This window comes from Silurus aristotelis, assembly GCF_946808225.1.
Source record: "Silurus aristotelis genome assembly, chromosome: 8".
Lineage (NCBI taxonomy): Eukaryota > Metazoa > Chordata > Actinopteri > Siluriformes > Siluridae > Silurus > Silurus aristotelis.
Genome location: NC_139581.1, coordinates 9,226,754 through 9,254,233, shown reverse-complemented (window position 1 = coordinate 9,254,233; position 27,480 = coordinate 9,226,754). Strand labels below are relative to the sequence as shown.

Here is a 27,480-nt window from a genome sequence, read left to right as displayed (position 1 = left end):
CTATTACAAATGTTTTATATTTATTAGGTTTAATTGGCTAGTTGATCTATTAGGTCATTATCTAAATAAAATATTGAAAAAAAAAAAAAAAGGTCACATCTACATATAAAATTTTAAAACAATGCTTACAGAAAACATTCGTTTATTGCAGTTATGTAGCAGTCCAATATATGAGTGATATTGTATTTAGACACCAGATTACGCTCTCAGTGGCACTCGGAGCTCACTGATGTACCGTGCGAAACCCTTATTAGAGATCTGATTTTAAAGTAGAATGTAATACTAAATCATACAAAAGCATCTGCAAATATAATTGAGATATTCAAAAGAGAATAAGTGTTAAATACAAAGTGCAGTGCTAACTAAACTAATTCTTAACTATATATTTAAAATTATATAAACTTCTGATATCCTTTTTTAATCTTGGAATGTCAGTGTACAAAAAAAACGTGGTGAGATTTAATTACAATATTTCAGGAAAAGCATTTTGAGTCTAAACTGTAACCGAGTTAGACGTGATCGTGATACAATTTTGTTTAGTTGCTTCTAAAAGCCCTTGTGCAGTCCAAGTCCCCTAGGAGATCATTCACTCCTCTATTTCAGAGGCCTCTATTGAGTTTCCCTACTATCTGGACAGGGACTCACAATGTCCTCCACCTCAATTATTTCCACCACCAGATCTCTGATGCACTTCACGCTGTCCAGTGCTGCTTCTGCTTCTTCATCCTCACTGACAGAGTCTCGGTGTGGAGCTGTGGTGCCTTCAGACACTACCTCGTCTGAGTGTGCAGTTGTGTCACTCTCGCCCTCTGCTGGAGCATCAGGGATAATGGGGAGTCCGTTTGTGTTGATACTGCTGGAACTCTCTATCACGCTCTCTGCTGGTGCCTCAGTGACTGCGGTGTCATCTTTAGTGGAAGAGGATTCGCAGAAATGTGTTTCTATTTGTGTGTCTTCTGTGTCCTCAGTCTGGGGACCTGAATTATTTTCAGCATCGGTTGTATCAGGCTGGACTGTACCACTCTGTGGCTCCTCAGGGGTTGCAAGCACAGCATCACAGATCTCAGAATGACACTGATTTGCACTCTCAACCTTTGTCTCTTCTAAAGCACTGACACTCTGATTTTCTTGCACAGAAGCTGGAAGAACAGGATTTTCTGTATTAACTTCAATTGGTATGTTGACAGAAATGGTTTGATCCACATTCGAGTCAGGTTCTGACACAATAATAACAGGAGAAGTCTTGAAATCATTCACAGTAGATATCAAAGCTTGGGTCTGTGCTGTAGCATCAGCTTCTTCTGGTAATGAGGTGCAGGACACAATGTCGGGTTTATCCACAGAAATATCGCAATTCCCCACTGAGGAATCGGATAGGGATTGGGAAGGGGTCTTAGATAGATCTGGAGAATCTACAGATGCACAAGCTGAATGCTCACTGGGTTTAGATGATTGTGCTTCAGCGGTCTGAGATAATTCATTTGCCAATTCTTGTTTCTCTTCCACTGATTGCTTCTGTGAACTGCCATTTTCCACTATAGATGAGCTGGACATCTGCTCTGCTTTTTGTGCTGCAACTGCACATTGCACTACGGCTGGACTGGATGGGGCAGAGCGAGGCGGAGTGCGACTGTCTGTAAGGCTGCTCTGACTTAGACATTGCAGCTCGGTGCTGTCCACAAACAGGTTGTGCTTCTTCAGAGTGGCTGCTTCTTTTACCACTGCATGGAAATAAAGACATTCCTGTTAAATGATCTAGGCAGTGGAGATGATGGGAATTTTTTTTCCACCAAGAGAGAAGACAATTACAATCTCTTACAGACTTTACCATTGTTGTGATTCAAGTATAATATCCAGATTTTACTATTTACCATAAGGTTTACCTCGAACTACACATTTGTTGAAGAAAGTTATTCTACCTTTGTTCACTTCATTATTCAGGATGTTCAGCATTATATCCTCGTAGACGTTCTCCACTTGAATAAAGTTTGTGTAATCGGCAAAGATGTACTGCTCATAGTGCTGGAGCTCCTACAGAAAAAGTTAAAATTGGAAAACTCATTCAGTACAAAGACAAAAAATCTTAATGTATGTAGAAATGGAGTAAGTGGAAAATTCCAGGTTTATCAGATTCTAACACATGGGGAATGTCTCTCCCTGGGACAGATCTTAATGACTTTACTATTGGCTTTTGTCCTTATTCAGTCAAGTAAAATAGACATATACAAATGCCAACAACTGTTTTCAAACTTGCATGTTTGGTGCATTTGGTGATTAAACTGATCTCTGGTCATATCATATATATCAATATATATGGTATTATCATATCCCATAAATGAAATTTTGCCTTATCTAATGTATAATGGGCAAGTGTGGATCTTTATTAGCTCGTTATATATTTTACTTTTTCTATCAATACTAAACAATGTCATATGTAATTTGATTGATTTTAGTAGTTAGTCTTTAATTGAATTCATTTCAGTGTTCCTCGAATATGTAATAAAGGATTTATTTGCTTATTTTAGAAATCAGAATCGAAAGTTAGATCTGTGTTGAAACCAAATATGATCTCGGTAAGTTTGGCCTTAGAGCAACTGGTAAAAAACAATGTTTGTGTTAGTCCACAAACTATTTACACAGTGTTTGCCAGTTCTATTTTAATCTCTCTCTTCTTTAAGTAGATAGAGGCCTGTTCTTGGAAGTAACTGCTTTGGACTGGTGCCAATATGGCTGCAGACTTTATTATAAAACATATATAAGGGGACAGACTTTATTATAAAACATGTAGTGCAGCCGTGTTAAGTATAAAGTTAAAAGCTGTTCTGCCTTGTTTCATTTCAGTTCTGCTGGCTGGTTATCAAACTCAGTTATATCATAGAGTTTTTAATCTTTTACACTATTTTCCCAGGGAAATCAAATGAGATATTATGACTCATGTTTTGGCCATAGTGTGTGAGTGCTGGTGGAATCCAAGTAATTACAGTTTTACAGCTGGGGGCCAGGTTTCTTCTGATGGCTGGAAAAGTGATGTCCACCAGGGCCTCATGGAAAATTCTCTTCCTAACTGTGCTGCTGTCATAGTCATATTGCTGAAATGTATAAATAGTAAATAGTATTAATGTTCACAAAATAAAGGTTATTGCATCATTTTTGCACGAAATAGTTTAAATCAAATTGAACATAATGCACACTCACCTTAAGCATCCGAAGCTTGGCTTTCTCCATGACTGTAACCAATTTCTCGGGTTCATCTTTGATAGCTGACTGAAGCAGCAACTCGAATGTGTACACGGCATTCTCCATGAGCTAAAATAAACAAACCACCCATAAAACAAAGTATTCTTTATCTGTATAAGGAATATTTTGTCCAACTAAAGAATGAGCCACAGTACAAAATATTTAAAAGTCAATCATGACTAAGACAGAAGTTGTGCCATTAAGATGATGGTCCACAGAGCGAAGCTGCAACATGAAGCATACCTGCTGCATGTAGCTTTGTGTCTTGTGCACCACCAATGTCGAGTTGGAGAACCTGAAGCGGCTGCGAAGCTCCTGCAGCTGTTCCTTTAGCACGGAGACGTGCTGATAACAGTCCTCCAGCTGAACATGAGACACCTCCGCTAAAGCCTTAAACATATGATACAGAAACCAACATTTAATTCAACATCATACAGAATCGAAGATTCACCAACAGACACGCACATACGCTATCAAACAACATATCAAAACCCACTATAACCCTTATAAGCCACATTATTTCTTTAGAAAATGTAATACCCTACTGGAGCAGTTGGGGGCAGCAACACCAATATTTTTCATCAAATTCTAACGTTCATCCAGCAACATTCACATTCTGTTTCACAAACTACTTTGAATCATAATACACTTTTAATTATCAGCATTCACCATCAACCAGAGATCCCTCAGTACCAGTACTTGTAAAACAAGTGAACGCTGATAGTTAATGAGCTTGTAAGGTGCTTTTACCCAACCTCTTACTAACTGGGCTAACATTCACAGTGAATAATAGTTTTTCCAGTACAATAGTACTGAACAATAACATTAAATTGTCAAATCTACAATGGGTTCAAAATCTTAAAAATTCTGATGTTAAATTACAATTGCAACTCATTCAACTCTTCTTCCGAGTCTTACTTTAGTGAGTTCTTCTTTATTTCCTCCAGATTGAAAGTCCGTGCAAATTCGGTTCAGTTCTGTCTCCAAACGCTGTCTCACAGCCTGGAACCCGGAACTCACAGGACCCATCAACTCCTCCAGAATGGAGGCCAGATACGGAGATACACTCTCAGAGCAATACTTCATCGCTGGTTCTGAGACTAGGCCTGAGACACACGCACATATAAATACACGTCCACTCATTAATATTCTTATTTCTACTAAAGAAATCACCCACAGAGGAATGTTTATGTATAAATATGTATAAATATGCTTTTTTGTGAACTGAACATTGATCAGGGCTTCTGCAGGTCAAACTGAAGACTTTGTAGGACCCATTTAAGACCATTTAGAGCTAAATTTAAGACTTATATCATGACATCAAAAACCACAATTACTTTGTTAGGATTTGGACTTAACCAAGCCCTACATAAACTTGCACTTCCCTATAGCTGAAAAATAAAATCTTTTTTTTTTTCAATCTGTGGTACAATCCAAAAGAGTTTCACAGCAATATCAGAAAGCTGACTGGCTGTTGCACATTGGTCTCATTTGTGGATATTATATTTGGACTACTGAAAAAATAACTAAACACCATGGAAATTAAAAAAGAAAAAAAAACATTCTAAAGTGCTGCGAGAGCATTTCAGTGTGCCTTAGAACAGTGAATTTAAGACTTTTTAAGGACTAAAAGTTCTAATAAATTTATTTATTTATTTATTTATTTATTTATTTATTTTTAACTTTTTAAGATGCCACAGAAACCCTGATTGAGATAATATACAGAATATGGTATCTTAGGATATATATACAAGACAATATTCATATAAGCCCTCTACAGTCTACATTTATTACATTTTTAGCAGACAACCATATCCAGAGTGTCTTACAAATATCTCATACAACTGAGTAATTAAGGGCCTTGCCAAGGGGCCCAGCAGTGACAGCTTGGTGATGCTGGGATTTGAACTTCTGATCCAAAGTTAACGACTAAGCTAATACTTTCTTTTTTATATATTTATTATAAAATTTTGTATATCTGTGTTTTAATTAGTATGATAAATCTATCAATCTAACGCTGTTTTTACATTAGTGGAATGCACTTGATTTCTAATGATTTCTAAACAGTTAGTCAATTTATTTATGAAATAAAAAACATAGAAAACAGTATTTCTTTATTCTAATAACAAACAGGATACCACTGATGGATAAGAATGATAGTCTTGGATCTGCTTTACAACATACTCTCTTCTGCATGTTCCCTCAGTGTTGAACTCTCACACTGTCTATTAAGGTGTGTTAATATATTTATTCTTAAAAAAAGTGTAAATATTAACAAAAATGATTTTTTTTTATAAATTTTTTTTTTTATTATTAAATACTCTTTTGTATATTTATACTAGTTCTTTTCCGTATCGTGATGCATCTAAGAACCTTTTTTCATCTCTATTCCTTTTACCTTGCAGTTTAGACTTTAGGAAGTTTCTGGAGTTGATGATCTCGTCCAAGTCAGAACGAATGAGTGTCTCCTGCTGTTTGTCAATCTCACTGCACTCCTTCTTCAACCTCTGCAGTCCCTCATTGAGCTGCTGCTGTACCAGCTCATAAGTCGCCTCCACAGTCTGGAAAATGTAAGAAAGGGTGTTAATTCGGTTTTTTTTTACTTGAAGTGTGCACACGTAATGTCTTCTGAAATGTATGAAGAAAAAAAAAACTAAAACATAAAATGTGTACATTATATCTATGTATACATTTAAATATACATAGATATAACTTTACAGTACAGGTACTACTCACTAACAAAATACAATTTTGCATTTACCAAAAGTCCCAATCTTGGAAATCTTGTTTCATATCCATGCCAAATACATATCCCTACCCATATGTCTTACATACTGTACATGTCTGATATTTCAGATTGTAATATCAACTTTTCTCTCCTTTTAATTCTTTTGTGTAGCCTAAAACAAAATATACATGTTTGCAGCCGACAGAAAACCAAACAAAAAAAGGAGAGTGACAAAAATCACATTTCCATGTATGTTCATCATGCAGTGGTGACAAATTATACCCAAATAATTTTCTCATCATTTTTATTTTTCTTAAAATAAAAAATAAATAAACAGTGCCTTACTGTGTGGCTATATACTTACTGTGGTGACTATAAACTCGGCAGCTCTCATGAATTGAAATTAGTATTAGAAATGAGGTGGGTGAGATTTTTGAGATTTCAAGTAATTTATGTTGATGTTGGAATGACTTTCTGGAGTTTTTGAGTCACACGTGTCTATACATAGAAACTCACTGTGAACCACACTCTCTTTCTCTCAGCTTTCTTCCCCTTCAGCTTGGGCAGCAGCTCTGTCTGCAGAGACGGCAAGAGCTCCTCCATCACCAGGTTAGCCAGCACCTAATCGAACACACACACACACACACACACACACACACACACACACACACACACACACACACACACACACACACACACACACACACAGAGCATTATTAGTCTGAGATTATCACAGCACATTATATAAGAAAAAATATATTCTATGAACTATCAGGGAATCTTCACCTATGTAAAAACAGAACCAGTTTGAGCTGAGCTGTTTAACAATCAGACCATTAGGTCTAGCAAAAAGTAGCTTCTTTTATTATCATATATATATATATATATATATATATATATATATATATATATATATATATATATATATATATATATATATATATATCACACACATACACACACTGAGTTATGATGTTTCGGCTTACGATTTTTAGATCTGATGATAACCATAATGATACGACAAAATATAAAAATATAAAAATTTCACTCAACAGCCACAGGCAGCAAAGTACGATGGAGCGTTTCTCTCGCCCTGTGAGATGCCCCACTCTTGCAAGCGGTCGACAGATTAAAGTTGTCTTAGTGTGTATATTTTTCTGGTTCAAACGTTTTCAAACAGCAATTTTAGTAATAAAATCATGTCTTCCAAATGCCTAAGTATGTCTCCTGCTTGTAGTGAAAAAAGAGGAGGAAAGCCATCAGTTTAGAGCAGAAAATGAAAATTATAAATCAGGCTGTCACAGTCATAGCACCATCTTCGACTTACGATAAGAATACTACCTGTATATATATATATATATATATATATATATATATATATATATATATATATATATATATATATATATATACACACGCACACATACAGAGAGATAGATAGATAGATAGATAGAGAGAGAGAGAGAGAGAGAGAGAGAGAGAGAGAGAAAAAGAGAGAGAGAGACTAACTATTCTGCTAATATTGGTTATAGTTTCATACTCAAGCTTTGAATTTTTGACCTTCACAGTTTAAAACCTCACAGTTTATGTAAGCGGACAATAGCATTACATGTTTTCTCAACAGCTTCTTGTAGCACATCATGTGTTTTATTGACAATAATTCTTTTTGTTTTCTCCTGTTCAATAAGACTGATCACATTCCATCATCATCTGGTATTAATGAATCGAAATAGTGAGAAAAAATGACCGCATGGTTAGGGTTAATAAAAGTGCAAAAAAATTCAGTAAATCAACACTAAGAGGAAAGCGGAGGTGTTTCCTTCGTGGCTACTGGATTTCCTGCGGCTGGGACTGCACTCAAGTTATTTCACTTCCAAACATGGTATGGGATAATAAAGCTTATGACTGATAATAATAGCACTATTTTTATGGTCCTATTATAAGCGTCTCAGGCTTATATTGTATTCAAAATGACAGACAAAATCAGATGTTGTTTTTTGGACACAGGTCAATGTTAATATTTGGTACAGTAGCCTTTGTTTGCAATTACAGAGGTCAAACGTTTCCTGTCGTTCTTCACCAGGTTTGCACACACTGCAGGAGGGATTTTAGCCCACTCCTCCACACAGATCTTCGCTAGATCAGTCAGGTTTCTGGCCTGTTGCTGAGAAACACGGAGTTTGAGCTTCCTCCAAAGATTCTCTATTGGGTTTAGGTCTGGAGACTGGCTAGGCCATGCCAGAACCTTGATATGCTTCTTACAGAGCCACTCCTTGGTTATCCTGGCTGTGTGCTTCGGGTCATTGTCATGTTGGAAGACCCAGCCTCGACCCATTTTCAATGCTCTAACTGAAGGTAGAAGGTTTTTCCCCAAAATCTCGCAATACATGGCCCCGGTCATCCTCTCCTTAATACAGTGCAGTTGCCCTGTCCCATGTGCAACCCCCCCCCCCCCCCCAAAAAAAAAAAAAAAAAAACCATGATGCTACCACCCCCATGCTTCACAGTAGGGATGGTGTTCTTGGGATTGTACTCATCATTCTTCTTCCTTCAAACACGTTTAGTGGAATTATGACCTAAAAGTTCTATTTTGGTCTCATCTGACCACATGACTTTCTCCCATGACTCCTCTGGATCATCCAAATGGTCATTTGCAAACTTAAGACGTGCCTGGACATGTGCTGCTTTAAGCAGGGGAACCTTCCGTGTTATGCATGATTTCAAACCATGACGTCTTAGTGTATTACCAACAGTAACCTTGGAAACGGTGGTCCCAGCTCTTTTCAGGTCATTGACCAGCTCCTCCCGTGTAGTTCTGGGCTGATTTCTCACCTTCCTTAGGATCATTGAGACCCCACGGAAGAGATCTTGCATGGAGCCCCAGTCCGAGGGAGATTGACAGTCATGTTTAGCTTCTTCCATTTTCTAATGATTGCTCCAACAGTGGACCTTCTATCACCAAGCTGCTTGGCAATTTCCCCGTAGCCCTTTCCAGCCTTGTGGAGGTGTACAATTTTGTCTCTAGTGTCTTTGGACAGCTCTTTGGTCTTGGCCATGTTAGTAGTTGGATTCTTACTGATTGTATGGGGTGGACAGGTGTCTTTATGCAGCTAACGACCTCAAACAGGTGCATCTAATTTAGGATAATAAATGTAGTGGAGGTGGACATTTTAAAGGCAGACTAACAGGTCTTTGAGGGTCAGAATTCTAGCTGATAGACAGGTGTTCAAATACTTATTTGCAGCTGTATCATACAAATAAATAGTTAAAAAATCATATATTGTGATTTCTGGATTTTTTTTTTTTAGATTATGTCTCTCACAGTGGACATGCACCTACGATGACAATTTCAGACCCCTCCATGATTTGTAAGTGGGAGAACTTGCAAAATAGCAGGGTGTTCAAATACTTATTTTCCTCACTGTATATACACATATACACACACAGTATATTATATATACACAGTATATTATATATATATATCCCGTGTCCTAGGAGAAGTATCTTGAAAAAAATATAAACCTGTGCAAATTTCTTCTCCCAGGGCATCTCAAGAGAATGTATACATTCAACCACAGTGAGATATGAACTGAATGATATTTTGGTTTACGACCAAGGTGAGGACAGTGTATGTGTTAACATCATGGCTACTGGACCATCACACACACACACACACACACACACACACACACACACACACACACACACACACACACACACAGGCTCACCGACTCACTCCATAAGAAGAGTGTAAACGAGTTAAGTTCATGTTACAAAAGGGAGAAACCATTATAATCTTATATCATTATAATCAATTATAATCCACAGACAAATGTAAGTAACCTTTCTGTTTCAAAAGGGACTAAAATTCATAGCATTTTAAAGCAGTTACTGGACTTATTCATTATTAATTTTATATATACACAGTAATCTCCCGCTTTACCGCGGTTCGAATCTGGCGCCCCCGGTTTATCGCGGAATTGCATTTGCCACATAACTAATTTGATTTTCACGGATAGCACGATAGACCAAAAATCTTTGAGTTTGGAATTGAGTTAATGGAGTTTTATGTTGAAATAATGAAATGTATTAATAAAAATATAACTACCAATTTTAAAAATAAGTAAAATGTTAATACAGTACAGTACTGTATACATGCAATAGCATTTCTGGGGTGGTGTCTGATTATCTGTAATGGAATGGAAGTACTGCGATAAACGAAGGATTACAGTGGAACCTTGACACTCGCGACCTCGATAGGTTGCGAACTTTTCATTTCGATGGTTCGAAAGTTCTGAGTAACATTTTTAACATTCTAGTTTGTTCTAATAAATTACATAAAAATGTTTGAATAACTTTTATTATTGTATTATTCATTTAAAGTAGTAAAAAAACCATTTATGACAAGTAATTCACAATTTTTGTTAAGTTTACAGTAAAGAATAGCTTTATGTTTTTCACAGGCAAAAGAAAAGTTTCCCTTTGTGGTCACGTCAGTTAAACTGAGCTGTGACTCAGACACGCCTGTCTAACAGCTGAGGACACCACCTCTCTCTACACACACACACACCCACATACACACTCTATTCTTCCACACACATAACCCTCTTTCTCCACAGACACACAGAAAGACACACACACACCCTCTCTCCAGTGACACACTACTCTCCCCAAACAAACCGTCTCTCCAAACCCACGCCTCTCTTTGTACACACACCATCTCTATACACAGATATACTGTCATGTTCTGTAGTGTTTGTTTTGAAGTAAAGCTTTTTTATAATGCACATCAAATGACTGAAAACATTGCAAAATTGCTCACTTGGCAGTCGGTGCCTACAAGCATCTCCCATGATTCATAATGTCCTTTCTCCTGTCTGTAGAAATGAATGGCCTTCAGAAAGGCTTGGACTTCACATGTCGACTTCTTCAGAGTGTCTGAATATAAAGAGAAAATGAAATAGGCATAAACAGTATATCAGTCTGGAATCCTGGATTGGTATAATTCAGGTACAGACAATTTAGGTACAGAAAATCTATGCAAAACCGCATGTATATTCATGTGTCAGCATTTTTATGTATAATTAAGAGACAAAACTTAATTGTTTGTATATTTTTTTTTTAAATGTATACAATAATGCATTTAAATGACCAAGAGATCCATTTTTTATATATATATATATATATATATATATATATATATATATATATATATATATATATATATATATATATATATATATATATATCTTATTTCAGATTGAACCCCCTTTTCCTGTTATAAAATCCTCCACTCTTCTGGGAAGAATTTCCACTAGATTTTGGAGCGTGGCTGAGGGGATTTTTCGTAATCCTGCAACCTGCAAATACACTCTGGACAACTATGTCTTTCGGGTGTGTGGCAACAGTTAGGAGAAAGACTGCATATGGGTGTGATGGTCCGGTGTCCGGCGATAGAGTGCATTTTTTTATTATTAACAGAAGCTTAAAAGTACTTAGAATTAATACAAATAAGTAAAAACTATATCTTAATGGTTCAACAGAAAAAATATTACAAATGGAGGTCAGTACAACATTAAACCTTCCAAACCTTTTGCAAAATGTCAGTATCAGGTCAGTATCAGGTATCAGCTGATAGTCAGAGCTCTGGTAACATTAATCGATTCTGTTGCATCAATTTGTAAGAATATAACTGCATTGTGTTAGAAGCTTGTTAGAAACTTCTCCTTTGTGGTTGGCACCAAAACTATGGGAAAGGGAAGGATAAAGAGATGAAACTTATAAAAAGTGCTTTAATTAGAAACTGGATTAAGAAACAGCTCTTACAAACATGCTGTGCTCATCATGTCATGCCGTTACACAATCAGTGCTAACTTGACCAGGCCAGGCCATTTTCAATGAAGTATAGAAATTCTTTTGTAGAAATTTCTACAAGAGATGCATTGATAAGACGTTATAAATGCATCATTGATACAACATTACACCAGACATAAAGATCAGCCAGTTAATCATTTTCATGCATTACATTTCATTCTTTGTATCCTGTACCTACAATATTGGCATGTTTTTTGCATGACACACGGACCATGTGGTATTTAAGGAATATGACTCGCACATGCATCAAAATGTGTTAGCGCAGCACAGCCCCTATTAGCATGCATAATTATAATGTGCCTGAAACTACTGCGAGTGTAACCATGCTCTGCAGAGGAGAGCTAACCGCTAACCACAGAGAACGAGTCATCAAGACCATCCTTCCTTCTGCACAGGAAGAGCAGCTTCTGTAAGCGGGATATTATTAGTGTTACCAAGGCCACGAACAAAAAAAACCCAACAACAACAGCGGCAATCTTACATACTCAGAAAGGCAGGGCATCTTCACTTTATTTCTTGCTCTTGTTTACTCCTTCTTTATCTATCTGTATATTTTTTAAAAACAAACAACAACAAAAAACATTGTTTGGGTGTTTCTCTGTTCCACTGTTATGATAGGAACTACTCTGAACTTTTTTCTGAAAAAGGAACCCTTTTTTGTTTGGTGCTTGAGGGAACATTTTTTCTAAGAATGTGTCCATTTGCATGTCTGTCTGTGTCCTTCTGTCAGTGCTGTAAGTAATGCCTGGGAAATTAATGGAGAAATATGTCCTTTATCTGCCCATGTGTTTTTCTGTAACATCTTAACCTACAAGAAGATTGGGTCTTTGTACTGATAGGAAACCACACACATAACACTACCTCTATGTTGAGAGTAAGGTGGTTCACCTTACATATTGTAATCAGTGGCCTGTCTCAGCTACATACACTATATAGAAAAAAAGTTTCTGGACAGCTGACAATTCATATGTGCTTTTTGGACATCCCATTCCACATTTAGTCCCTAGTTGCTGTCATAATAACCTCCAGTCTTCTGGGAAGTTCTTGCTGTGGGGATTTGTGTTTATTCAGCCACAAGCATGTTAGTAAAGACAGGTACTGGTGTAAAGTGAGGAGGTCTGGGGTGTCATACGGTTCAATAGGGTTAAAATCAGAGCTCTATGGCAGGCCACGTAAGCTCTTTGTAGGTTTGGGTCCCCTGGTTTTAGTGAAGGGAAATATGTAATGCTAAGACATCCTACACATTTGTTTGTCTCCAACTCTGTGGTAACAGTTGAAGAACCCCATATGGCTGGAAAAGTCATGTGACCCAAACCTTTTGGCCATATAGTGTACCTCCTCTCACAGCACTCACCGTGGTTTTGATGGCGGATGCAGTCAGAGAGAATGGAGATAAAGCGAATCTGTTTGTCTTCCTCCTGGAAGCTGAAGTAGGCGTCTCTCCTGTATGGGAGTCTCAAAAAGACAGAAAACGGACCTGGAACGGTCATCATGGGTGAAGCGGCCTCCTCTTTCGAGCCTGAAATGGGGTGATGGGAGAAAAGCAGAAGGTGTATAAATAAAGAAAAAATTTCTCATGGCTTGCATTTGTTTTCTGTTCTACTGAAACAAAAATGGGAAATAAATCATTTTAATCCTATTTTAGTGATTAAAAGCAGTTTAGGGAGAAGGCTACTTCCTACTCTCTCTCTCTCTCTCTCTCTCTCTCTATTCATCACTTTGTTTCATTGTTTTGTCTTAACCTAATAAGCCAAACAAATATACAATTTTAATCCCTGTTCCAAGTCCCCAAACCTGATTTGGTTTGTTCAGACTATAGTCCCATATCCCCTTTGTGTCATGCAGTATTAATGCAAGCATTTATACACTGACTAGAACTGTCAAATATTTGATTACGTTTTAACAACAGGCAAACTTTAAAGAGAACTTTTAAACAAAGAATGGTGCCAGGCCGTGCTAAAGTTCTTTTCTTTTGCAAACATGCTGTAAAAAGGCACCATGCCTCAACTGATGTTAAAACAGACAAAAAAAAAAACATCTACAAGCACATGTAATCTGAAACATTCTCGTCTACATTTCTTCTTGTTTTATTCAGTGATGGCCAAACAATGCCTGCCTGAAGACAAACAGTCGAGTCCTGATAAGGTTTTAGATATATATAAGAGCACAGAGAAACTCACTGTTCAGATCAGGGAAGGCCTTGTCTACTAGAGCAGAATATTTCTCCTCCGAGGTCAGCACCGTGCCACCTGTTAGCTGGAGTATTTGACGTGCAGGAGTTCCTTTAGCAAAAGTCTGAATATTGTAAAAACATGACATTGTGTTATGAACAATCACACCAATAAAAAAAAAAAAAAATACTCCGAACATTTTTTCCTGGATGTGCAAAACAGCATAACAGAGTAAAAGGATCCAAACACGTAATTATGAAGAGTCAAAATACAAGAATTGAACAGTAATACTTAAGTCAGTGTTTAATGCTACAACAAGGGTTGTAGGAGTACATTAAAGTAACTTGTGTAACTGCTTTATTTCCATCTGTGGGTTGGAGGTGGTAGCTCAGTGGCTAAGGCTCTGGGTTACTGATCAGAAGTTCAGGGGTTCAACCACATGTATCGCCAAGCTGCCACCCTTGAGGCCCCCAGTGCTTCAGGGGCACTGTATCATGGCTGACCCTGACCCCAGCCTACTAACATAGCTGGTAAATGCGAAGAAAGATTTTCACTGTGCTGTAAAGTTCATGTGACAAGCATAAAGCACCTTCCTTTCTTTTACTGTGGGTCTGCAAATCCAGCTGTAACATGAGGTAAATTAAGACTTATTTTACGATAGCTTGACAAACATAATAACTGGTTGGCCATCTTATAATCACATAATTGTAATTTCCTAGTAATAGGCTGCATTAGTGTGTTGAATTGTGATATACCTCCTGGCTGTCATGAAGCTCCACGCTGTAGTCTGCCCGCACTGTCACACATCTTTCCTTCCATTTCTTACTGTCATCAAAGTGTAATACGCTGTCCTTATAGACCAAATCAGAGGCCTGTGGTGGCTCCTACACACACACACACACACACACACACACACACACACACACACACAGAGAGAGAGAGAGAGAGAGAGAGAGAGAGAGAGAGAGAGAGAGAGAGAGAGAGCACCGTGATTTAGAAACAGGTTTAAATTCTAATGTACAACTGTACTGTTTTTGTTTTTTTCCTCTAATACTTTATAGCTGGCTATTAAACTTGATTTGAATTCAGCAACCAAACCTGCCAAAAAATACACAGTAAAAAGGCCAATAGTTTGTGGATACGTGACCATCACACTCTGATGCTTGTATTCCCACACAGACGGAGAACACACTGTTGAGAGTGATTTTGTAACATTATAACCTTACTCAGCATGACAATGACCTGGTTCCAGGATGTTCACTGCAATTACAACTAACTCAGTTTAATAAGTATGTGCTCGGTAATGTACCTTCTGCTTGAGAAGCTGTGTGTATAGATGTGTCTGCTGCTGTTCCACTTCATCCTGCAGCTGGGAAAAAAATGCCACACTGTGCTGCCTCTTAAAGTGAGGGCTGAAGTTATTTAGCTCAGCCTCGGTCCGTCCTGCACACACACAAACACACACGAACAGGTTTAGTTATATAAAACGCTGAATGTGCATAGCTCATACCTGAATACTTAAACATGCCTTTTCAAGACGTTTATGTATGGCACGTGAACATTTTCCCAAAATGAAAATTTTGCTGATAATACTGAAGTGTTTCCCTGCAACAAAACCCAATTTTAGTGTTATGGCGAGACATTTAATCTGTTAATGTTTGAGCAAAACTTTTATTGCTTTAGAAGTGATGGGAATAAAAATTATTAGCATGTGCAAGGGCATATGCATTATTATATTAGCCTTTATAACCATAGTATTATTGTAAAAACCATGTACCCTTGATGTTTTTCTAAATCAAATGTCTTCATTTTGTTATAGAGGTGTAGAAACTTTTGCACTCAGCTGTCCTTCGGAAGTTCATGCACAGCTGTATGAGAAAAATCCAAAAACAGTCCTAAATGACATACCAAGCACACTGTTACACTCAATATTTTATAGACTCATTAAATTTATCGTATATCATAGCTGTAGCATTTCACTGGTATTTACCTTTATGTATTATCTTTCGTCTTAAAAACCCATTAAATCCTTATAGTTTGGTTTGGAATTTATTTCTTTTTTTTTTAGATTCTGCATTTGTAAGAGGAAAAACAGATCTACATTCAAAGCCAGCTTTATGATACATTGCGGAGAAATTTGGGCTGAGACTTAACGCTTCACTACTCTGCCAAAATAACATGGCACGGTGATGTGGAGTCTGCATTTCCTCCTATTTTCACTTGAGTCCAACGTCTCTCTCCATTTTGGATTTCGCTGCTTATTTGCAGAAAAAAAAAAAACAGCCTCAGAGAAATAATAACTTTCTCCATACAGCATGACCGTCACTTTAATAGCCCAAGTACATGGATATATGAAAACCAGCTCCAGAGAAAATGCTAAAAATATGACACATGAAGCAGTCTTTATATAATGATTTAATTAAACCCGTGTCAGATTCCAGTTATTTCATCAGCCTGCTCTTCATGTTGTGCTGAGAAATGAATTAAAAGGCAGAGGGATGAGATAACGGTTTCCTGTGAGATTCCTGACTGGCAGATTGTGTGGTTTTCCTCTTTAAGCAAAAAGAAAAAGCAGAAGCACAGCACAGCACAGCACAGCACAGCACAGCACACACACACACACACACACACACACACACACACACACACACACACACACACACACACACACTGTGTAAGACACTGTTGAGTTTTAATTCACTTGCAAGAGAGCTGAGCTAGCAAATTTTTACTTTGCAAAGAACTAAATCACACTGCCACGTGTAAAAACTTACACAGGCACACGCACACAGTGCTGTTTTAATAATAGTCAGTTCACTTCAATGTTTAGAGCAACTCCATTCTCAATGATAATTCTGATAAATTCATTTTCCCACCAATTCGTCCATTACAACATCAACACCCAACACCTCAGGAAGTGATTGTGCAGTAATGTGGTCACGTGTCGCAATTTATGCAAACATGTAGAATAACATCAAGAGCATCCTGTCAGTAAGCAACTCAGGCTCGTTGTGGAAGAATCACCACACAGGGTAGACGAGCTCTTTAGAGGGAGTTGATATTAGTAGTACCATCCACACTGAGCCTTTTTATCTAGCAGTCTATATACAGGAAGATGTGCTGACCCAAAGCCAGAAAGATAGTAAAGGACCACAGCTATTTAACAACAAAGGACTCCTCTCTGTTGCGATTAGGGAAGCACTTCCGCTCCCTGATGGCCAACATAAAAATAAGGAGAGGTTTCTTTCCACTGGCCATTTGTGCCCTCAGCAAGGAAAACACTGACTTGACTTGTACTTGTTTACACAACACCTACAACCCATATGCTACCTGTATAATATACCTGTATTAACCCATATTTTTCAATATTTATGAAGTAACCACACACTTTCACTTTCTTTTTACTCAAAATATAGTATAATAATATAATTAAATAAATAATATATAAATAATATAATTCCATTCTCGATGTTGTTTTCAGCTGAGAAAAAACACAAGTTTCCTTTTTGTACCCATGCAATAAATAAGGGACAAATGCATATTGATGTGTATTATTAAACTGGGCTCTTCAATGCTATCCATGACATCTTTATTCCTTATTTATTATTAAGGTTATATTGACATGTTGATTTTTTTTTACCATGGTTGATGGGTTTCAACGTTGGTCAAAGCTTCAACGTTCCTTCCAATACCACAATCACACTAAACTCCACCTAGTCTTTCTCACACGCTGTATCTACATATGATTCCTCTCAGTAGTATGTGGTAACACATGCTATACTTGAAGATGTAGATGTTGTCGATCTTGAAATGACCTCAGCCTACTATATTTCGGTGTAGTATTTTTTACAGTAATATATAATAACTAATATTTGTCAGTAAGCATTTCTGGTTCACTCAGTCTATAAACTTTCTTTCTTTCTCCCATTAGGGGTCGCCACAGCGGATCATCCGTATTCGTGATCCGCATGTTCGATTTAACACGTTTTTACGCTGGATGCCCTTACTAACACAACCCTCCCCATTTATCCGGGCTTGGGACCGGCACTAAGAGTGCACTGGCTTGGTTCACTCAGTCTATAAATTAGCTAAATAGCTTCTAAAATAGATAGATAGACAGACAGAACTTTGTCATTGTATAGTACAGTTAGACAGCAAAAAAATGCAGTTTAGCATCTACCAGAAGTGAAAATAGTAGCTTCTTCATGATTAATCATACTTTCTAAATTGCGTTGCAGAACGCAGAACACTATGATAGTTGCACATACTATGGAGTAGTTTCAAACTTCATAAAAGGATTATTTCTCAGTTTGGCAGATGGCCTCATGGGTGTAGGTGTAATTGTGCCAGCATTCACATATAATTGCAGGATGTTGATGAAGATAACAGTGGAACACGCTGGGGAGGACAGGATAATGCTGCATGGACAAAAGCTACTGCAGTTGTTCCAAAAGTACAAATTATAACCTAAATTAACTGATTATAATTAATCGGTATTTTACAATAGGAGTCAATCTTTTGAGGTCTTTGTGTGCTGTAGCATTATAATTTCCATTCACAGGAATTATAAAAACTCCAGCATGGCAATGCTTTGCGCACAACAACAGCTGTAGTCAGCGCCGACCTCAACACCAATGAACACCTTTGGGATCGAATGGAATGCTGAGGGCACACCAAACATTTTTGCCTAAAATCAGTGTGCAATCTCACTAATGCTCTTGTGGTTGAATGAGCAAATCCCTGTCCCAAATCTAGAGGAAAAACCTACCCAGAGAAAAGTGAAGGATGTCTCGAAAATATAGTTTATATGCTTTAGGATGTGGTAAGATTTAGCTTCAGGGTTCCATCCAATGAAATAATATCGGGTGAATGTAGTTGCCTCCAAAAACCATAATATTCAGATTTTTGGCTGTAAAATTATATTGAAGCACATCAGGTCTTAATAAATTTGAATGGTTTTGAACTGAAGATGTTCACAAATAATGTATATATAAAACCTACACACCCACAGTGGTGTCGAAGTACACAAACCATGTACTTAAGTTACAGTAGAGATACTGTACAATAGGTCAAATATTACTCCCTTTAAAATTTAACTTGAGTAGAAGTACAAAAGTATTTTGCTTTAAATGTACTTGAGTATCCAAAGAATTATGATTTATTATGGCTATAATGTTCCTATTATAATTTTTTGTCAAAAGACTTAATCAATTGCCTGTAACAACAACAACAACAATAGATCTGGCTCTTCTTGTGAACAACATGCGAAATTTATTCTTTTGATGCCTTCAGCAGATGCACACAGTTCCTGCAAGCATCTTTCACATAGTAAATGTAAACAAACACAGCTGAGTACTAGGCCTGTATTCTCACATCTGGAGTGGTTTCAAACTGCCCTGTATCCTGCACCACACAAACACATGGGGCTTTTTATATCTGGAAATCCTGCAGCGAGGGGGGGGGGGGGGGGGGTCGTAGTGTCTGAGGTTATGCTTTTGTATGTGTTAACTGTTCTGCTCCGTGTATATGTTTGTGTCTTAGTGTGTAAGCACAAACTGAATCAAGACTAAACAATATGATATATGATAATGTATTTATTGCAGGACAAACTGAAAGTATTGTTAAGTCTTTCCTTTCCCCTATCTCATCTATTGAATCTACAGAATGTAGACATGTTGTCAGATCAGATCAGAGCTGAGGAGCTCCATTTTAGTAGAACCAGGGCCAGAAACCTTTATACATAAGTCAGAAATAAAGAAATGAATAAGATGCACTGCATTGCAATATTGTGAATAAAAGTTATTCTATTGCTTTTTATAAAATGTATTCATTATTATCGTTCTAAAAACAACTACAGATCCCAAAACTGCACCTGTAACCTGAACACCTTTTTCATATATGTTTTCTTCTATCTTGTTAGTTATAAAATGCTTCTTTTTCCAAAGGTTTTTAGAAGTAACATTATAGAGCACAATATTTTTTGTAGGTCTTTGTAATATTGTTGTTGCATGTTTAGTTGTGTATGTGTATGTTTCACTGCAACAAAGCCAACAAGGGACAACCTGTCTTTCTAACACGCAAGTCACTATCAGGTCCAGAAGCATAAAGTGGACAAACCAGCCACAACTTTTTAAATCAACAGTTTTCATTAACACCTTTTTAGCAGGGAGTTCTAGCTGTACTTGTGCACAGGGTAAAGCATGAAGTAATTTCCTATAGCGTGTTTCTCATTGGGGTCGCTGTCAGATCAAGCTGCTTGATCTCACACAAGATCAAGATATATATATTGGGGTGTAATAGTACACATTCGTACCGGAATCTTCGGTACAGGGCTTTCGTTTTGGTAGACGTGCACCGAATGCATTTTTTTTATGTGCAGAACATAGTTAAAAACTGAGGTCCCTTTAGGAACGTATTAAGTGGCGGACTGCAAGTTTGTTTAGTCTCTGCCTCGCACTTTAAGTGCATTTTTAAAATTATTATTAAACTTGAAAACACACACAACAATGCCAAGACTATCACTGTGGCGACTCACTCCGTACCGGAAATATGATTTGTTTTGCGCATGCATGAAAACTCTAAAGAATCCATAACGATAACGTTAGCCGCTAACCAGGAAGTGGCTATGGATTCTTTAGCGGTTTATGTCCAGCTTTAAGAATTTCATAGAGTGAATGAATAAATGATGGAAGGAATGAAGACATTTGTTAAGTAGAACATATCTTTTAAAAAATTTAATATCAAATGTGAGAAAACACACACACACACACACACACCTGTCAATCAATTTAATTTGTGGCAATGTAATTGATTACTCAATTTAATCAATATAATAAAAAGTGTATTGCATGAATTAGATTTATTTTATTTTTTATAAAATATCATTGTTATATATTATTTAACCAAGCAGGCATTTTATAAAAATAAAAAAAAAATGTAAAAAAAAATTGTATATATATATATATATATATATATATATATATATATATATATATATATATATATATATATATATATATATATAAGTTTATAATAATTTTGCCTTGGTGGTTTTATGACCTCTGACACGTCCTATTTCATGTCATTTTTTATCAGTCAATAATTTAATAAGCCTTTTTTACTTGTACTACTTAAAGCCACTGTTCGTAATTACCATAGTTTTATATGCACTTGTGAATCTGTGTGTTAAATGGGGTTTTGACTGTAACAATTTCAGGCATAATGGTGCCTATAAGAAATTACATATTCTTTTCTTATACCTGGTTTTGCATTAGTGGTTGAAGAAAAAGTTTGATGGTTTTAGGACAGTTTTAAAAAGAAGCAGCCAAAACTGGACCCCTTTTGCAAAAACAGGGTAATTTTAATTCATTTAATAAAGCTAAAATGTGGTGGTAAAAGGTCAACATAGTGGTAACTAATGTGCACGTAGGGAAAACCCAGAAAAGCACAGATAAATTGTAGGTGGTACTTGCTCACATACGGTAAATGGCGTAAAGAGTCTTGTAGTGAGGGTGAGTGCAGTGATAAAGATTACATGGGAGATCAGGGAGTAATGGAGAGCAGAGAAAGTGAAGAAAGTGAAAGCAGGTCAGGGCACAGCAGGAGTTAAAAGGAGTTTAAAATCATTGTATGGCAGAGGAAGAAATAATGTCAAGATGCTGTGCACTGCAACTTCTGAAGTCTAGCAGTAAGAAAAATCTACACTACATAAAAAAGACATGCATTAAATACAATGTCTGGATGTGCATCAACCAAACAATGAACTGTTGTTATTTGTATAGCAAACAAAAGTAAATAATTGAGGAATTAAGTCAAGGCGAATAATATATATTGAAAAAGTAACTGGTTTAGTGAGCTCTTAATTCACTGTAGTTACTAAAAAAAAAAAAAAAAACTCCCAACATATTTGATTCTAGCCCAGGAAAATCTCATAAATCCCTTAAAAATGACTTAAATAGTTTATAAATCAACAATGACACTGTGAAAATCAATGTGCGCCTGAATAGTACATTTAAAACTAATATTTTCCAAGTGCATTTCTGAACAGTACATCATTCCTTTCGTGCTGCATCAATTTCGCTTGACATTGTGCCAATACCCTGATTGACACAACTTTGTGTAAAGTGGTCAGACTGACAGACGTTACATCTTATTCACAGATACATTACACAAATACATGGAGGGAATTACGGTTGCTGGTCGTAAATCTACTTTTATTCAGTGTCGAGCTTAATATTTATCAAATAAAGTGTTGATAGCAGGACTTGGAGGTTTAGCTGCAGTTTATTGGCTCGTTCCACCAGGAAGATGTGAGAAACAGAGAGCTCCAGATCGACCACATCAGATCTGCTTTCAGCTGGCCAACATGGAAAATGAGCAGCTGGTGGAGATCGAATGAGATTTGAGCAGAGGGACTCTGAATGTGTATGTAGGGCAATGCTGGCGCAGAGAGTATTGTTTTTAAATTTTCCCAAAAAAATTTAAAAAATAAAAAATATAAATAAAGTTTGGACAAGACAATTAAATTAAAATGTATTAAGCGGTGTGGGCTGAATGTTGGGGTTCCACCCTTCAGCTAGTATGATTCTTGTTTATCAAAATGGCGTGCGTTCCTCCAGTCATATGTGTCAGAAAAGACAGAAATGTTGTGAAGATTTTTCTTCTGCTTTGATCTACTCATCTTTAAAAACCTGGGCAGCCAGATATGTAATGGAAGTTTTGATGTGCTTCTATAAGATTAGCTGGGTGAATAAAAAGAAAAAGATTCAGGTGTCTTCATAGAAATAAAACATTATAGTTGATATTCAAAGCTACAGACATAAAGAAGAATTGCTAATATTTCATTACGCCTGCATGGATACATAACAAACCACCGCTGAGAATATTAACTACAAATAGTGGAAAATTTTAACCTCTCAACCATACAGCAGGGCATACGGAGAATTTGCCAGTTGTGGAAACACAAACATGTCACACGTGTGCATCTCTCACAGGGAGGAGGCAGTGGTGGGAGTGAGTCTAGAATCAGAATGGCCTGTCAGAGAGTGTGTGTGTGTGTGTGTGTGTGTGTGTGTGTGTGTGTGTGTGTGTGTGTGTGTGTGTGTGTGTGTGTGTGTGTGTGAGTAATGACATGAGTAATATCCCCAGCCCCTAATGCAAGCCAGAAATGAGGGCCTATCCTGAAGTGACCTTAAAATGCGCACACTGAAATTCATGAAAATAAATGTTGGTAGGTGGATAACATTGGCAGCTGTAAAAGGGGACGTGGCTGAATTGCAGGATGATAATATGGGTCTGTTCAGGCCACAGAGACTTTCGGCTTAGTGACATCGTTCTAAATCTTCCTGTTCTGAAACTCGAATTGGTTTCTGAACATGACAACTGGAGTCTGTTTGCGCAGAGTCAATTCATAGGTTCTTCGTCTTTCTCTCTCTTTCTTTCTTTCTGCCTTTCTCTATCTATCTCATTCGGTCTCTAGTAAGCCCACTGTTGAATCTGCAACAGAAGGGAAGCACATCAGACGATGTTCTGAGTCACGCATTTCTTTCCCAGTGCTCACGTTTTGAATTTTACTTAAACCAGAACCCTGCTTGAGAGGGTACAAGCAGAATGAAAGTCCTTGAACAGCTGGAGTTCAGATGAAGAGACATGCTATGTGATTCACTATAAAAGCACCTTTAAAAAGAATGTCACTATATCAAAGTTTAAGATCCCAGAAAGTGAGCAAACAGTATTTAATCTGGATTTAAAACTTTAAATCGAAACCAATTAGCAATCCTGCAAGGACCATTCGATATTTTAACAATATCGAATGGGATCGGCAACATTTATTTCCTAAACAGGAGAGTTTTAAGTACATGAGAGAGCATGTAGAAAATCTGCATTTTAAATCAAGCACAATCAATAAATCATGACATCATTGCCATAGTTGTTCTCTACATCTGCTTTATGAATATCTCAATTTATTCTACTTTCATAAGCTGCCCTCACAGTGATTTCTACCATATGCTCCTCCATCTCACTCCAAGCTCCTTTCTACAAAACTCAATTCTTGTTAGCAGCAAAAAACTCAGTTTCCAACAATGAGCCAGGGGTCTTGAATGGAACGGTTTACTGATGACAACGAAAATTTCCACCGAGCACATATGTAGTCAATCATTCAAAAGATGTTTGATGTTTGACATATTCGCTTTTGTGGATCTGTGAAACTAACATGACCAGCAAATAAGCCGAGTTATACTTAGCACTTAAACTGCTTTGTTGAGTGGTTTAGTATCCCAAACAGACTTTCTTTATCGCTGACTGTGTATGTGACTAAAAAAGGACAAAAAGGACTTTGCAGAGCTAAAAATCAGTAACAGCAGCCATCTTAAAGAATGTGATTGGTGTCACTTAAGATCTCGGTTTGATCCATGGCTTTAGAATCTATAAATCTGAAATTCTTTTCTGCACGGAGTCAGTGCGGTACTTGTGCACAGGTTTAAAGCATGAAGTAATTTCCTGTTCAGGAGTCGCTCATCGCACTGAAGCACCCCGTAAGATCAAACCGCTTCTAACAAAACAATGCAGAGTCAAAGTGCATCAACGTGCTTTCATTCTGACTGTTATTAAAAATAGTAGTAAACCTTTTTTATTCCTAGCTAAAGTATTTATATTTCATTAGTTTAACAAATCTAATATAGCAAACAGGTCAAGCATCCAGTATAGCATCATGCACACTACATCACATTCTTACTTTACAAGACAAATATAATTGGAAATAAGTGGTCATTCCTGACTGCATGTGCATTTAGATGAATAAAAGGATCCAAAACAATGTTGCAGTGTGAACATTCATTCAGGGTTATTGTTGCCAAACCATTTTCCCTAATTTTCCATACGCTTCGCAGTCATGCCAGAGATATTCAATTCAATTTTATTGTTCATGTTCATTAAAATGTATATAGCTTATTAATTTGAATATAAAAAGCTCGAATTGACTAAAAGTAATTATTTTACATATCCCGTTATCAATAGTGTGTGTGTGTGTGTGTGTGTGTGTGTGTGTGTGTGTGTGTGTGTGTGTGTGTGTAAGCACTCCCAACAGGCTGTGCCACAAATAAATAGGGCATATGATACTAAAAACTGAGTATATAAGTGTTCAGATATAACGTTGTACAGGTGAATTTAAAAGTCTTTTATTTATTAACTCCATAGACTTTTAGATTCAGTATGAAACTATATATCATGAATAAACTTGAGAGAAACTGTGTAGGTTTTACATTTTAGACTCCTTCTCAGTAGGCAACTTCTTCTATACCCTTTACACCAGTGATCTCCAGGGTCACATGTTCTCCGTCTCTCTCTCTCTGTCTCTACATCAATGTTTCTGTCTATATTTTATTCGCTTTCCACATATCTCCCGAGGTCCTTGTCTGTCTTACTCTCATTTTCTTTTCTGTTTCTCTCTATCTCGGTTTCTTCTATTATTTTTGTTCTTCTAGTTTCTCCCTCCCCCATCTCTTATATCTAATCTCTCTTTCTCATCTCTTCATTTCATTTTCTTACTCTAAGAGGTCAGTGCCTTTCTTACCTCAGGGTCGTTGGCCAACTCTATGCTAAGCTGTTACAAGTGTGCAGAAGGAAGCGAGTGCTCCACTCCATTGATCAAGCTGAAAAATCCAGAAGGGTGCAGAACGGAGCTGGTTTCCTCTTTTTATTTTTCTTCAAAACTTCCCCTAAATCAGCAAACAATCCTCTGGACCAGCTGCTCCCAAACACAGGAAGGAAACACGTCCTTCTCATCATGCAGAACCCCACATGACATAAACCCCTCCAAGCTTCCAAGTCTAAAGAGTTGGACAGATGTGGCAGTGTTCTCACATTCCTGTTGAATCGATTTTGAAAGCAGTTAAGTAAAGAATTTATGACACACCATCCATGTGACATGGATGTGGTGTAGAGTGTGTGGTGCATGGTCAGACTGGGTTATACTGGTTATATGTAGACCAGTGAAGTTCAAAGACCCTCGGGAGAATATGAAACATAGAATAGGGGGCTAAGATTAATTTTGGTTAGAGTGTTGAAAATTATGACCCACCAATATAAAAGTTTTTTTTTCTCCAATTATTGACTTATGCAGTCATCGGCCAATTTGGTTGTGCACTTGAATGAATGAGTTTAATCCAAACATCAGTAGCACAAAAGATTTGCCTATAAATCATGGCATTTTTTTTTCTCCTGAAAAAACCTCGAGTAAATAATTAGAATATTATTGTATACCTGATGTTTAAATAGTTAGATCACACACAATAAGTTGAAGAACCACATATGGCTGGAAAAGTCATGTGACCAAAACCTATATTATATATATATATATATATATATATATAAGAAATTCGTCTAAAAAAAATAAAATATATTTATATTGTGAATCTGAGTTGGGATTTAGGCAATGGCACAGTAGCTTCAGCATCCCAGCTTCAATCCTTTTGTGCACGTTCTGTGTTCTCCAGTTCCTTCTCACTTCCATAAAGCATGCCAGCAGGTAGATCTGTTATGTTAAATTGCCTCTAGGTGTCATTGAATGTGTGAATAATTGTGTGTCTGGTGTCCTGCATCCCATTGAAGGGTTCCCTGCCTCTTGCCTTGTATTCCCTGGATAATTAAAAACAACCCTGACCAGGAGAAAGCAGCCACTGATGAATGAATGAATGAATGAATGAATGAATAAATAAATGAATCTATTTTTGTCCCAAACATTGAAATACACAATTAAAATCAGTGTTTAATTAAAATCTAAAATGATGGATACTCTTTGTTTGTGTTGTTAGTAAAGCTTAACAAACAAACAAGCACAAAGTATTATGGTTACATTGTGCCACATGGTCAGTGGTACAGGATGTCCAAATGTTACATAAACATTCATACAAAGTAACATTAAATTTCATCCACATAAAAGACACATCCTTTTAGTGGTTCTTCAGCCCAGACAGTACTGTATCGACATCAAAACCTTCTGATTGATCTTTCTGTCCAGATCATTCAGATCATTAAAAGTGAAAAGAAGTTTAAGACAGAAAGCAGAACAACTCAGATACACAACCCTATAACGCTGAAAAGTAGAGTAAACGTGTCACCAGTGTGGATCATGCTTTTCTCCTTATGATGCTCAACTACAACTTCTTTCAGATATCCCCCCCAAAAAAACACACTGCCTACCTCTGATGTAGTTACATTTAGTTTCGTCTAAAAGACTGGAGGAAGAAGCTCCCATGGCGAAGAGTTATTTCTCTGACTCCTTTACTCCCGTTAACTCTCTTCAGTCTCAAACGTCGTAAACAGCAATGAGCAGCGCTCACGCCTCAAGTCTGAGCTCCACAAACGACTCGTCTAGGTGAGTCGATTCCGGAGAGAGTCATTTGCGGTGCCGACTCTGTAAAACTTTCCACATTTCTCTAACTGTAGCGCCGCCTGCTCATCATTTACAAA

At 37.1% G+C, this 27,480-nt stretch overlaps 1 protein-coding gene across 1 annotated transcript; it reads right to left on the bottom strand.

The window, feature by feature from the left end:
• Positions 1–109: 109 nt before the first annotated feature.
• Positions 110–27,392, bottom strand: niban1b (niban apoptosis regulator 1b). Its single transcript, XM_083547863.1, has 14 exons — positions 27,211–27,392; positions 15,320–15,453; positions 14,766–14,894; positions 14,020–14,134; positions 13,194–13,358; positions 10,788–10,903; positions 6,482–6,586; positions 5,636–5,798; positions 4,156–4,343; positions 3,481–3,627; positions 3,196–3,306; positions 2,982–3,089; positions 1,920–2,031; positions 110–1,721 (listed from the first exon to the last, which is right to left on the bottom strand). The coding sequence occupies exons 1-14, from the start codon at positions 27,263–27,265 to the stop codon at positions 610–612; spliced, it is 2,760 nt and encodes a 919-aa protein (XP_083403989.1). The 5' UTR covers positions 27,266–27,392; the 3' UTR covers positions 110–609.
• Positions 27,393–27,480: the final 88 nt, after the last annotated feature.